The sequence below is a fragment of the Oncorhynchus kisutch genome, linkage group LG18 (genome assembly GCF_002021735.2).
Source record: "Oncorhynchus kisutch isolate 150728-3 linkage group LG18, Okis_V2, whole genome shotgun sequence".
Taxonomy (NCBI): Eukaryota; Metazoa; Chordata; class Actinopteri; order Salmoniformes; family Salmonidae; genus Oncorhynchus; species Oncorhynchus kisutch.
Window position 1 is genome coordinate 42,424,162 of NC_034191.2, and position 13,765 is coordinate 42,437,926.

General features: G+C 46.0%; 1 protein-coding gene across 1 annotated transcript in view; it reads right to left on the minus strand.

Moving 5' to 3' along the window:
• prkd2 (protein kinase D2) overlaps positions 1 to 13,765 on the minus strand; it is a 53,050-nt gene extending 39,285 nt beyond the window's left edge. The window contains exon 1 of the mRNA XM_031796087.1: positions 12,806 to 13,765. Coding sequence (XP_031651947.1) covers positions 12,806 to 13,132 — 327 coding nt within the window. The 5' untranslated portion in view covers positions 13,133 to 13,765. The remainder of the gene's footprint in view (positions 1 to 12,805) is intronic.

Genomic DNA, 13,765 nt, shown 5'->3' on the forward strand with positions numbered 1-13,765 from the left:
AGTAACAACTTGACCAATACACCACACAACGACCACGTGCAAAGAGTGTGCAAAGCTGTCATCAAGGCAAAGGGGTGGCTTATATGCTTTGAATTGTTGAACCCTTTTCTTGGTGGTTGCTACATGATTCCATATGTGTTATTTCATAGTTTTGTCGGACGTTGTCGCTATTATTCTACAATGTAGAAAATAGTAAAAACGAAGAAAAAAAAACTTGAATTAGTAGGTGTGTCCAAACTTTTGACTGGTACTGTACCTATTATAGTACACAGAAACACCTGCCGGTTGTTTTTCGAGCAGCCCAGTCCTGTGAGGCGTCTCTTGTGAAACCGGAGGGTTATGCGTAGGAAAGAGGGATAAGCTCATATGCTTGCAGGGGGAAATAATCAAGGGCTGTGTTCATTTCCATGTGTGTGTGCGCCTGCATTTAAGTTGGTTTGGTGGGATCGGTGTGTTCGTTCTTGTATGTGTTGGAGGGGGCTGGTCTCGGGTTGGGGCTCGGAGACAAAGCATCTTATTCTTTCTGTGGGAGCGGGTAGGTAACGTGAGAGCCGTTCCCAGACTGGAGAGGGGGGACCTGGGGATAAAGGAGCTGCGCTCGGCTGCACCGAACGGGGCTTTTGTGGGCCTGACTCCTCCCTCTCCCTGGCTGGCCAGGTAAGCCGATAGAGGCCCAGGGGATCAGGGCCAGGTTCCTATCTACACACTCAGCACAGCTTTCTATATTCACAAGAAAAGGAGAGAGAGGAAAAGAGGGGGATGGAGAGCAAGACCTGAAAGAAAAAGAGAAAAAGTAAAGGAGTCAGGGATAGTAGAGGGAACAGGTATACGAAAAATACAGAAGTAGGATCTTCATTTGACCAGTTTCTCACAGCAGGAAAATAATCCTGCAGCAACAGGACATATGAATAATTGCGTGGGATATAATTAATTTTTCATTTTTTTGTAGGGGTCGATACATTTTTAGTTAGGTCAAATCAAATTTTTAAGTGGAAATGACAAACTTTAGAAGCCTTTTTTAAACCTTGAATACGTGCCATTTCCTGCTGTACAACAGGGTGATCCAATTATGATCCTACATCTGTAGAGCAGGAAAAGAGATGGATAAGGAGGAGAAAGAGGGATCAAGATGGACAAAATGTAGAGGAGGTAGAGAGGCAGAGAGAGTGATTAGTGATGCCGGAGGTAGTTGTTTACCTCCTCCCCTCTTCTTTTCCCTAAAAAACGGATTCTTCTCCTCCTCCCTCCATCCCCCTCCACTCAGCAGGCCGGGTGTTATAGATGGGACTCTCCAGGGAGATCTCAAAAGGACACTGCACAACATGTGTTTGCTAAACATTCCCAATGCGTGCTGGGAGTGCATGGTTGGTCACACACACATCAACCCCCCCATCCACGCTGAGAGCCACAATGGACACATTACTGGGCCGTGAGTCATTCCCTTTATGTAGGCTCCCTCTCCTCCCTCCATTTTCCTCCCTATGCGCTTGTATTCCTCCCCTCCTTCCCATAACCCATTCTGGTTTTTATCCCTCATTCCCATTTTCAGGTCAGGATGAAAGGGTTTTCACTGATCTGCTTAGAGAGAAAGAGGAGGGAAAGAGAGAGAGAGAGAGATGCAGGCTAGTGCTCCAGCTCCAGTCACTAATGTGAGCACTCGGCTCCCAATGAATTCCACCCCATAAAGAGTTTGGCTGGACATTTTTCATTTAAAAAAAATACATTTTTACAAGGGACCCCAGCGATCCCTTCTAGTGATGCTCCCACCACAATACTAAAAACAAAACTTAAGTCTGACTCCATCTCTTTCTCTCTCTACACTCGGTCTTTCCACCGAGTCCTCTCCTCAGCGCGTAGCCTAGATCCTCTCCTCTCCTGCCCACCCCCATCCCTTTCCCCAGCCAGCCTGGCAGTCCTCTCTCTCCCCCTCAGGCCCAAAACAGCCCCAGGAGGACCAGGGCGACCCCACACAACCAGCCCTCATACTGACCCATTGTCGTCGGGCTTACCTAACACGGACCGTTACCAAAACACTAACCCTAACTCCTACACTAACACCCTTCTTGTCATACGGTGGCCATTTTGGTATTGCTACATTTTTGGAATATAATGTGGGCATGAAACTACGTACTGACTTCTGTAGAATTGATGTGAGGTGTCCTGTACTTCCTGTGATTCTTACTAAAAACACAAAACAACGAAAATCAAAGTAGCATGTCAGAGATCCTATAGAAGAGTGAAACCTCTAGTTGGGATGAATCACGTTTGTTAGCCCACATACTGTAAGTAATTAGCCACGGTTCAACAGGTTTTTCACAGTGAACCCAGAGCACGAGGCCAAGCGCGTTGAAGACCCACATGACACGCCTATACATTTCTTTCATGTAATCTACAGTTTCGTAATCTTCCCTTTTCGTCGCCCCCGTTTCTTATACCTCATCCTCCACCCATCCCTGCTGACGTCTGTGTCGCTCCCTTCCTTCCTATGAAAGTCACTGCAGTGCCAGCTTCAGTGGTTGAGTATTTACTACATGCCTCTCTAACCTCAGGTTACCCTAAGTTTAGAGAGAGAGAGACACAGACAGAGTGTGAGTGTGTACATAGGCCTCCACCACACATCCCGGACCAGCACAGACACGCAAGTTTAGCATGACCCACAAACCACAGGGAGTCTGCAGCTGTCCCTGGTAACCACTGCTGCCATCTATGACCTTATTAAAAAATTAAATAAAAAGGCCCTCAGACCCTCCAGAGCAAACACTGCTTGTCCTGAAACGCACCAAACAACATCACCCAGGAAGCCTCTCCAAAAGACACAATGTAAGTTCAAGTTGCAATATGTTACTTTCTGGGCGACCTGACCAAATTCACATTGAAATGCGAGTTATAGATAGACTTGCTTTCAATCAGAATGACCTAAGAAGCGGTAGATCTGTTCTGTGTGCTATTTCTAGGCTTCCGGGGTTCAGAACACTACGTTTTTTGCATCTTCAGTTTTGTACACCGGCTTCAAACAGCTGAAAATACAATACTTTTGGTTGTGGAAAAGATATTTCACAGCGGTTTAGATGGTGCAATGATTCTCGCTCTACGCTATAGCCCGACTTACTTGCTTTGGCACATAAACTGAAATTAGGCGAACTATTGGAATTTTAGCCACCAGGAAACGGTGGAGCGATATTTAGGAGCCTCTTCCTCAGGTTCCAATGTATACCAATTGGGAGAGGGCTTCCTTGCAGCATTTATGTAAGTCGTGTTGTTGAGATAGAAGGGTACATGTCCTGCTAACCTTGCTCTACAGAGCTCTCAAAAGAGCCCTGTGTGTTCCCTCTGTTGCCCTGAAAAGAGAGGAATTTTGATGCCTGCCTGCCTGCTGGACCAGCTGGGAGGATTTTGGCACAGTAACATGCCACCAAATACTTCTGCTGCTGCTTAAAATTGGATTACGGTACAAAACTGGTTTCGAGCAGAGCTAAATCATTGGATTAGTATCATAAGGTCTCGGGGTGATATGGAATGCAGGGGCTCTACAGTAACAGTAAGTATGGATCTACTCTACAGCCTTAACTCTTTCTGTAGAAAAACACTGAAAAAGGTTGTAACTAACGAGACTAACTGAGTGATAGGCTTCAACAATTCCGAAGTGATCAAGTCCACTTTCATCGTGTTGAAATGAACTGCATTGCCAAACTCTATGAAACCGTGGTTTCAAACTGGAAACAAAATCACAGAATTCCCATTGATTCTAGCAGCGTATGACCTTGCATCTCCATCTCTCTCCTCTCCCTCTTTCTCAATCTCTGTAAATGTTATTTTCTCTCTCTCAATCTCTGTCAATTTCCTTTTCGCTCTCTTGCCCTCTTTCTAAAGCTCTCTCAATCTCTGTCAATACACCTTTATCTCGCTCTCTTTCTCATCCCATCTCTGCCATTAGTAGTGTTTTGAATAGTCAACTGGAGGAGTACGCTGCCTGCTTATGCCCGCCAGGAAACACAGTACGTCCATGCAAAGCTGCTCCGCTATGATGCAAATTAACGAGTGGGGAAAGAGAATGATGGACGGGTACGGGGTTTCGGTGAGGGAGCACTGCGCGGATCATTAGCGGCGGCCAATGTTTTTGATATGGGACACCATTTCCTCCAGAAGTCTGCAGGTTGTGTGTGTGTGTGTGTGTCTCTTAGTAAAGCTATGGTGTGGTAAAGGTGTGGCGGCTCAGACCATTGTGCTACCATGCTAATGCTCTCCTGACTCACTCTAATGCGCACCTGCCTGGGTTTAGCAAATTCACTGACAAAAGGCTTTGGTCTGATAAGCAGTGTAGGTATTAGTAACCAATATAGGGCTCCGAAAACACACACACACATTCAACCAAAATGGGTTAGAAAAAGACCTAATGTATCAAACCAGATCATGTCAACCAGTGAACATGTCATATACTCAGACCTATCATTCAGAAGGCTGGATCGGTTTGACAGACAGACCTGGGGTTAGGCCCGAAGTCGCCACATACAATAACACACAAGCATTGAATGCTAGGCGATTGTTTTCAGCCCCACAATGCAACGCCGTCCATCAGGCTGGACCCTTATGAACGTCATCGTTACAGTGTGTGTGGGTGCGTGAGTATTCTTTACCGCTTTCGTGCGTGAGCGTACGTGCGATACCCCTGCCCGTGTACAGTGTGGTGTGTGTGCAGTTGTACTTAAAAAGTACTTAAGTAAAAAAAAAATGTTTTAAAAACTTTATCCTCTTCACTGGTGAGTTCCAAATATCTCTTAACGGTCGCCCCAGCATGAGGTTTTGAGATGCGCGACGTCAGAATTCACTCACTGTTCCAAAATGTGATTGTTACGCAACAGGACAGTTAACACGCGATGCCCTCCAACCAAGACACGTTGCCTGCTAATAATCTATAGGCTGTGTTTCAACTTGTCAGTTTCAAATTACAGTTTGAATTGAGGTGTGTTCCGCCTCCTCATTAATTCACATAGATGTAGCCCATTTCACTGTTGCAGACAATTTATGTTTGAGGCTTTACTGAGCTTGAAATTCAGGCCAAAGAGTTCAATTTTGGTTTCATCAGACCAGAGAATCTTGTTTCTCATGGTCTGAGAGTCCTTTAGGTGCCTTTTGACAAACTCCAAGCAGGCTGTCATGCGTCTTTTACTGAGGAGTGGCTTCCATCTGGCCACTCTACCATAAAGGCCTGATTGGTGGAGAGCTGAAGAGATGGTTGTCTCCATAGAGGAACTGGAGCCCTGTCAGAGTGACCAACGGGTTCTTGGTCACTTCACTGACCAAGGCCGTTCTCCCCCGATTGCTCAGTTTGGCCGGGCGGCCAGCTCTAGGAAGAGAATTGGTGGTTCCAAACTTCTTCCATTTAAGAATGATGGAGGCCATTGTGCTCTTGGGGACCTTCAATGCTGCAGAAATGTTTTGGTACCCTTCCCCAGACCTGTTCCTCGACACAATCATGTCTCGGAGCTCTATGGATAATTCCTTCGACCTTACGTCATGGTTTTTACTCTGACATGCACTGTCAACTGTGGGACCTTATATAGACAGGTGTGTGCCTTTCCAAATCATGTCCAATAAATTGAATTTACCACAGGTGGACTCCAAGTTATAAAACATCTCAATGAGGATCAATGGAAACAGAACACATCCGAGCTCATTTTCAAGTCTCAGAGCAAAATAAATGGGCAAAAATGTCTAAAAACCTGTTTTACTTTGTCATTAGGGGGTTTTGTGTGTAGATTTTTGAGGAAAACCATGTATTTAATACATTTTAGAATAAGGCTGTAAAGTAACAAAATAAAATGTGGAAAAAGGGAATGGGTCTGAATACTTTACAAATGCACTCTATTTCAGCAATTCCATTTACTTTTGATACCTAAGTATAATTTAAAACCAAATACTTTTAGACTTAAGTAGTATTTTACTGGTGACTTTCACTTGAGTCATTTTCTATAAAGGTATGACAATTGGGTACTTTTTCCACCACTGGGTGTGTGTGTGTGTGTGTGTGTGTGTGTGTGTAAGTAAACGGGAGACAGAGGTAAACAGGAGATTGTGTGTGCATGTGATCACATTCCCAGGCCCATTCCAGAACGGAGGTGGAAACAATGGCCAGGCCAGGAACTCTCAGTCGCAGCTGTGTGTGTGTGTGGGGGGGGGGGGGGGGGGGGGATGGCCCACCTGTCCAATTCGCTACACCTCTTCCTGTTTACAGTTCCCCATTTCAATTGCCCTCAGCCTTTATTGCTCTGTCTTTCTCCCTCTTTTGCCATTGTGCAAATCTTTTTCACTCTCTCTTCTTCTCTCCATTCCTCTCTATGTGAGGTAATCTGGTCAACAACACTCAGTGAGACTCATTCACTACAGATACCACTTTATAGAGTGCCCATAAGGGAGTAGCGAGGGTAGCCACTTGCTGCACGCTAGACTGAGGATCACAGACACACATTTTGAAACCTAAATAGCAAGGAAACAAGGTTGAGTTAACAGTAGCAATCTGTGATCCTGTGAAACCATTTACTCTCTACCCCTTTTGCCCAACGGAAATACAGGAAGACAATGAAGGGTGTTTTCTTAGTGAATAACTATTCCAACCATGGGTCTGTGGAAAGTTCAAACATGCATTAGGTATTACAATCATCTGACATGATGAACCTATGGCGATAATACAACACCTCCACTGACACAGTCAAGCCTCGACAGGTCGGCCCTCCCCAGTCTCACATGACAAGTACAATTAGTAAGCAGGTTATTGGTCTGAGAGTTAAGGACCCGTTAAATAGACACACATCCTGGCAGTGAGACTTGGCTGGCTGATGAGAGACAGACAAAACGAGGGACAAAATAAAGCTCACAGTCACATGGTACCGTAGTAGGCCGAATGGGTTTTTGAGTAGGGCTGTTACTTTGACCGTGTTACCACCACAACGGCGGTCACGAGTCATGACGGCAGTCAAATTCCACGTGACTGTTTAGTCCCGGTTATGAGGCTTCTCCAAGCTCTGATGCTGCTGAGGGTCATTTCTCAACTTTCCTAATATTAAGCAAATTGCTTATATTTACAACAGGAGTATAGCCTACCTGGTTGGCATGACAATGAACGAGGGGAAAAGCATCCTCCATTCGCTAAGTGTATAGACTACATGTAATTTTCCCCCCTGCCCCCGTTTCGAGACAGTTGCATGATAATAGCCTAATAGTTTATCAACATTTTAAGCTAGGCCTCCCAGGTGGCGCAGTGGTCTAAGGCACAGTGCTAGCTGTGCCACCAGAGATTCTCGGATCGAGTTCAGGCTCTGTCGCAGCCGGCCGCGACCGGGAGGCCCATGGGGCGGCGCACAATTGACCCAGCGTCGTCCGGGATAGGAAGGGTTTGGCCGGCGGGGATATCCTTGTCTCATCGCGCACTAGCGACTCGTGTGGTGGGCCGGGCGCAGTGCACACTGACCAGGCAGCTAGGTGTACAGTGTTTCCTCCGACACATTGGTGCGGCTGGCTTCCGGGTTGGATGGGCGCTGTGTCAAGAAGCAGTGCGGCTAGGTTGGGTTGTGTTATGGAGGACGCATGGCTCTCGACCTTCACCTCTCCCGAGTCCGTACGGGAGTTGCAGCGATGAGACAAGACTGTAACCACTACCAATTGGATACCACAAAATTGGGGAGAAAAAAAAGGGGTCCATTTTTTTTTTTTACAAATGTATATTTTTCAAACATTTTAAGCTAAAAGTTTTGATCTGTTGCGTCAGCCTCATTGCTGAACAAAGTTTTTTTGATGCCTAGTGGTTGGATTCAATTTGGGATGTATCGCATCCCACAACTGTTCCAGACTATGCTTGACATATTTATTTCTCACACAGAATAGGTAACATAGGCTAGTGCTTTTGCTGTTCGTTAGGCCTAATCATCTTGTTGGCTGACGAAAAGTAAATGTGGACAGTTCTTCCAACATCTTCAATATGCACCTCGGAATTGGACAAGGACGCGTAGAGTTGTCTTCACTTGTCGCCTGTGACAAAGACCTGATCACGTGACAGGCATTGGCTAATAATAATTGAGCTATCTGAGAGAGCCATGTAAATGAAAGGTGCTTTGTGGGAACGCAGCCGGGAGAAGGGAATTACGTTTATTATATTCAGCCCAAGGGCAAAACGGCCACTGGCCACAAAAGGCAAGGATTCTTTTTAGGGGGCTTTACGTCCACACAATCGGGATGTCGCGGGAAAATTTTGAGGTATTATCAAGTGCTTGTCAAATTGTGAATGAGAGACTGATGAAGTGTGTGGAGCCTGCGCAAAAAAACAAACAAAGCAGAGCTCATGCCTTTTTATGCAACTTTTTTCAAATCATCATTGGAGTCGCATCACGCAGCCTTAGAATGTATAATAACCCTAAACATATAGCCCAACATTTGTAGAACAACAAGTCACATTAATAACTCTAAATGAAGCATATAAGAGGACCTGTTTCTTTGTTAACCGCTCAACACAGAATAGCCGCATGTGCGCACTCCCTCAAATCGTTTGGAGAAAATATCCTTTCTATTTTACTCAGCCATGTTCAATTGTATTCTTCATACTACGAAATAATGTAAAACAATGCCACGGGATTCTAAGCTAATCTTGTCTGCTAAATGAACTAGTGTAGCCCACAGCCATTTAGCATAGCCAGATCAGGACCTAACATAAGGTCAACTCAGAGTATGCTATCCTGTTCTTCTGAAATAGACTACATTTCCTTTATATCATGTTTCCTTAGACCTGTCTAAAATAAATAATGGATTTATTGTGGCGGTGCAGGCTATATTACATGGATTTATTAAGACTTTTTAAAATGTAGTTGATCCAATGGTCTGCATCAGTGGCTTATAGGCTATGCGTGGAAGCCAGGAGATGCTAAATGTGTTAATGTGAACGGTCAATTACCGTGAGACCGGCAGTTATCTATGAGGAGACGAGCTTGAGGATTCACCCAAATTCCCACTTCTCAACTGGTGCTTGTTTACAACATTAAACTTTCTAGCATACATCCCTGACACACACATATATACTGTAGATAGTCCCGTTTGGCTTTACAGTAAGGCCAACCAAAATAGGGGAACCCCATATTAGCAACTGACCAATGGGAAGCGGGGTCATCTCTATGAGTTACCCTATGAACCTCAGCAACACACAGGGAGTGGAGGCTCTATAGACCTCAATTGTCCTGAAACAATGAGAGAGCTCTACCCAACAGTTAGCACCAAATTCTCCTACCATAACTCTTCTCCCACCAACCCCAGAGAGAGCGGGAGTGCCTTGGGGGAAAATGTGGAGGACGAGGGGAGGGGATGGAGGTGGAAGAGGAGGATGTGGATCGCCCCCGACAGAGTGGACTCCAAAAGGAAACATGCCTAATTTCCTCCTCTTTATCCCTCAGACAATGGGCAGCAGGGAGAGGGATGGATAAAGGAGATAGAGGAGGGGATAGGGAGGAGGAGTGGAGAGGAAAGGATAGGAGGAGAAGAGGGAAGAACTGATGTGAGAAGAAGAGAGGGAAGGATAGGGGAGAGAGGTGAGGATGAGGTGTGAGGATGAGAGGTGAGGATAGCGGGGAGAGGTGAGAGCGAATAACAGCGTTGAGAAGAAGAGAAAGGGAATGAAGGATGGAGGGAATGAAGGAAGGAGAGAAGATGAGAGTAGGAAGAGGGAATGCAATGATGCCTTTCCACAAATCACTGAATAAACCATCAAGTGTTCTGCCGTTTCAGGGTTGAACTGACAGACAGACACAGCCTTAGTGTTAAGGTCTTATTTGTTCCTATTCCACTAGGAGCAGGGGCTGGGGGCAGGGAAAGAGAGTTGTGCTCTTACATACTGTAGGCTCTGAAGTTCATGGAAAAACGTGTCAAATGGAACACAGGGAGGCTGGCTGGCTGTTAAATAAACAGAGAGTAGCCTGGCCGTGGTGACTCAACATTTCTGACTGAGACGGACGAACTGGAGAGGAGAGCCGAAAGGAATGATGGAAGAGCCGTGCCAAAACACTCGTACTCCTGACACACACGCATGCGCACAGTCATAAAGAAGGCGTAACAGCGCCTCTTTCCCCTTAGGAGGTTGAAAAAGTTTGCTGTGGGCCCTCAAACCCTGTGCGGACAGACCAATACATCACTGGGACCAAGCTCCGTGCCATCCAGGACCTCCATATCAGGCAGGGCGAATAAAAGGCCTGGAAAATCGTTAATATGTGTCACATATCAGTTTGCAAACAATGTCCAATAAAGAAATACTTGAGTTATTAAAGCCGCATACAAACATGGTCTCTTTTTTGCTTTCTTGAGTAAGGCAGCTCCAAAATGCAGGTGTTTCAGCCTAGCTCAGTGCTTTCTGTGGTGGTGGGGCAGCCAGCGGAAAATATGTAGTGTAGGGGTTGGTAATGTTCTCTCCTTGCGCCGTGATTGGCTCAGTGTCCTGTCACTGCAAAATCTACGGGTAGAGCTAGAAAATCCAAGCCCCTTGGGTGCTGCCATAGACTTAAATGAGATGTTCCCATCCAAGAAGGCTCAAGGTCATTGGCCACAGATAAAGTAACGTCAAATCACATGATATCTACGGAAGCTTTGGTCCAGTGTCGTCTGGGTTAGGCCGGCTAGGATGCCCTTGTCTCATCGTGCTCTCGCAACTCCTTGTGACGCCTTCAAGTTGACTTCAGTCGTCAGTTCGACAGTGTTTCCACCGACACATTGGTGCGGTTGGCTACCGGGTTAAGCGAGCATTGTGTCCAGAAGCAGTGCGGCTTGGCCCTCGACCTTTGCCAAGTCCATAGGGGAGTTGTAGCAATGAGCCAAGATCGGAACTACCAATTGGATATTACAAAAAAGGGAGTAACTGCATGGGCTAGAAAAGTTTGAAAACATTGGCCATGCTGTTAATCCAGCATGATGACTGCCGCGTTCAAAACAACTGGAAACTCGGAGATCTCAGACTTTAGTGAGTTCAACTGGGAACTCTGATAACACTGGTAAAATACAGAAAATTATTTTTAAGGGTCATCCAATTTCTGGCCTCTTTCTAGAGCCTACAAGAAGGACAGCCATGCCACCTTCCTGTTCAAGTGAGCACAGCAAAACAAGGCGAGTCCAAAAATGTATTGTATTCTGCTGCATAAATTATGTAATATGCCTGGGAGATATGTATACTGTCGCTAAGAAAGTAATACTAAGTGTATGTTGTGTGGTAAGCTGTTAGTAGCCCCTATGCCTCACCCTAATTTGGTCCCTTTCCCTGTCATAATTTAGCCTACTGTTCTGACTTGGTGGTGCACATGTAGCCTCTAGGCTGTTTTAGAGAAATGTAATCACCTAATATAGTAAGAGCTTTCTTATATACCCCCTTTATTTATCCTATGGTTCTGACTTGGTGTACAGAGAAAATACTTTAAGAACGGTCAATGTTCTGAATTCTGTCGCTGTACAGTTCAAAAGTACTGAACAAATAGTTAAATTGACTACGTCCGTCCTACAGTATCTCGCTCATTAATGTCTTCCTCCAAATTACGGATTGCCTCTTATCCGCTCTTATCCGCTGAGTTGTACTGAGTTTGTACAACTCAGTAGAAACCACATTTGTTTAAGCAAGTCAGCCATATCAGATACGTTTTATTTAAAGGCAGTAAATGAGGCTGAATGAACTGTGTCGCTGCCCGACGAGGCTCCGCTGATTTCCAGGTGTAGCGGTGGTAAGGATTCACTCCGTGGTGCTGAAACGAAAGATCTAATGTTGGGTCAGCTTTATGTAGGCCCTAACAGTTTGTGGGCATCGTTTGTCATGGTTATAGCGCAATTCATGTATTGTTTAGTGTTGTGAAGTGGCTTTGCTGTCATGCGTCTAAAAAAAGAAAACATTGATATTGATTACTGCATTATTGGGTTTAGAGCTGGGAAGAAAGGCATGTCACTGTACAGATGCAAGTGACATGAAAACTTTAAACTTGAGTGGACACTACACTACAGTATTCTGAAGGGAGAAAAGGAGAGTCCTAGCATCACATTTACAGTCGACAGAGACTCATACAATTGGCATTGGGCTGGTTTTGTTCCGCACAACAATGACAGATTAGGGAAAGCAGTGGTGGAGGCTGAGGGAGATTTGTTCATGGCTAATTTTTCAAGCTCCCACTGGCCAACCTCCAGTGACTGGCTTTGGAAATCTGGTAATCTAACCATCTCAGAGTCTAATTGGCTGATAAAAATCTATGCCTCTTATTCAAGGCACTGATTTGCGGATAATGTTCTCCTGCTGGCTGCTGCAAAATGGCCGCATTGCTTCTTCTCTGTGTTTGTGTGTGTGTGAGAGAGAGACCGTTGGAGAGCAAAGGGTGGCATAGAGTCTCACTATTACTGTTATAGCACTTAGAGCTTGTCAGCGATTACTAAACAGGTAAACACGAAAAATACAAACACATTCTCTCACACACACACACACACACAAACGTGGTCTCAGGGCAAATATATTACTCTGTACGTAAATCTCACACACACCAATGTGGTCTCAGGGTAAATCGTATTATTCTGTACTTAAAAATGTGTCACAACACGTCTCAAACACGCAACCTTTGGATTGCTAGACGGTCGCAGATTACACCCACCCATCCTCCCTGATCAACCTTCCTACTTTTGTTTCTGTCTAAAGTAACTAGACCACTAGTAGGTATCATACATCGTGGAGATGCTCAGACATACGTCAAGTATGTTTCGTATGGCTCTAAGGCCAGGCTGCACACACAAACACACACACAGAAGGGGCTCTCACCTTGATGTCTACGATGGAGCAGGCGATCTGTTTGACGTAGGCTAGGTCAGCGGTCTGTGGCAGCAGCACTGACTCTCTGGTCAGCCCAATCTGGAGGATGAAGGAGACCCCTGCCGGGATGGGGGGCACGTGGGATATGGCAACCCCCCCAGGGCCCTGCCCGGCCCCCAGGTCCACAGGGGGGAAGCCACCCTGAGTAGAGGTGGGGGGCACAGCCATGGGGGTCCCCTGCTGCATCACAACAGAGCCTGGGAGAGAGGGGCCCCCTGGGTGGAAGAAGACCTGGGACAGGGGTCCCGACGACATGCAGGGGCTGGCATTGGCCATCTCTCACTATACACACACACTCACGCTCTACCTCCCTCAGAGAGCAGGACCGTGAGGATGTGGACACGCTGATCCACACACAAACACACTGCTAGAGTCTCTGTCCTGTGTCCACCCCCTCTCCCAGAGGAGTCAAGAGGAGATCCCTATCCAGGAAGCACTGCTCCTTCCTTTTTCTCTCCCTCTTGATTTTTGTGACCTGCACTCACACTTGTTCTTTCATTGTCCCGGCAAGGCAAGAGTGAGCGACAGACTGAGAAAAACTTCTCCCCTCCTACCTCTCCTCCACCCCTCCTCCGGTGAAGAAGTCGCTCTGCAGATGAGAAAGTCCAAATTTTTCACAGGAAACACTGAGGAAGGACAAAATAAAACAACCAAAAGTTTGTTGTCCTACACGACAAACTGTACAAAATAGCTTCCTTGAGCAGGAAACTGAGAGAACGAAGGAGAAAGACAGCCTGGTGGGGCTTTTCTTTAGCGCTGTTTCAGTTTCAGCCGAGTTAACTATTTTCTGTAGAAAAGCAAGACGGAGACAACTACGTGAGGATACCTCCCTCTCCCTCTCCCCCTCCCCTGTCCTTTCTGAACTTGCCACAACCAAGGAGGAAGTGATACGACTGACACTGCTCTCTG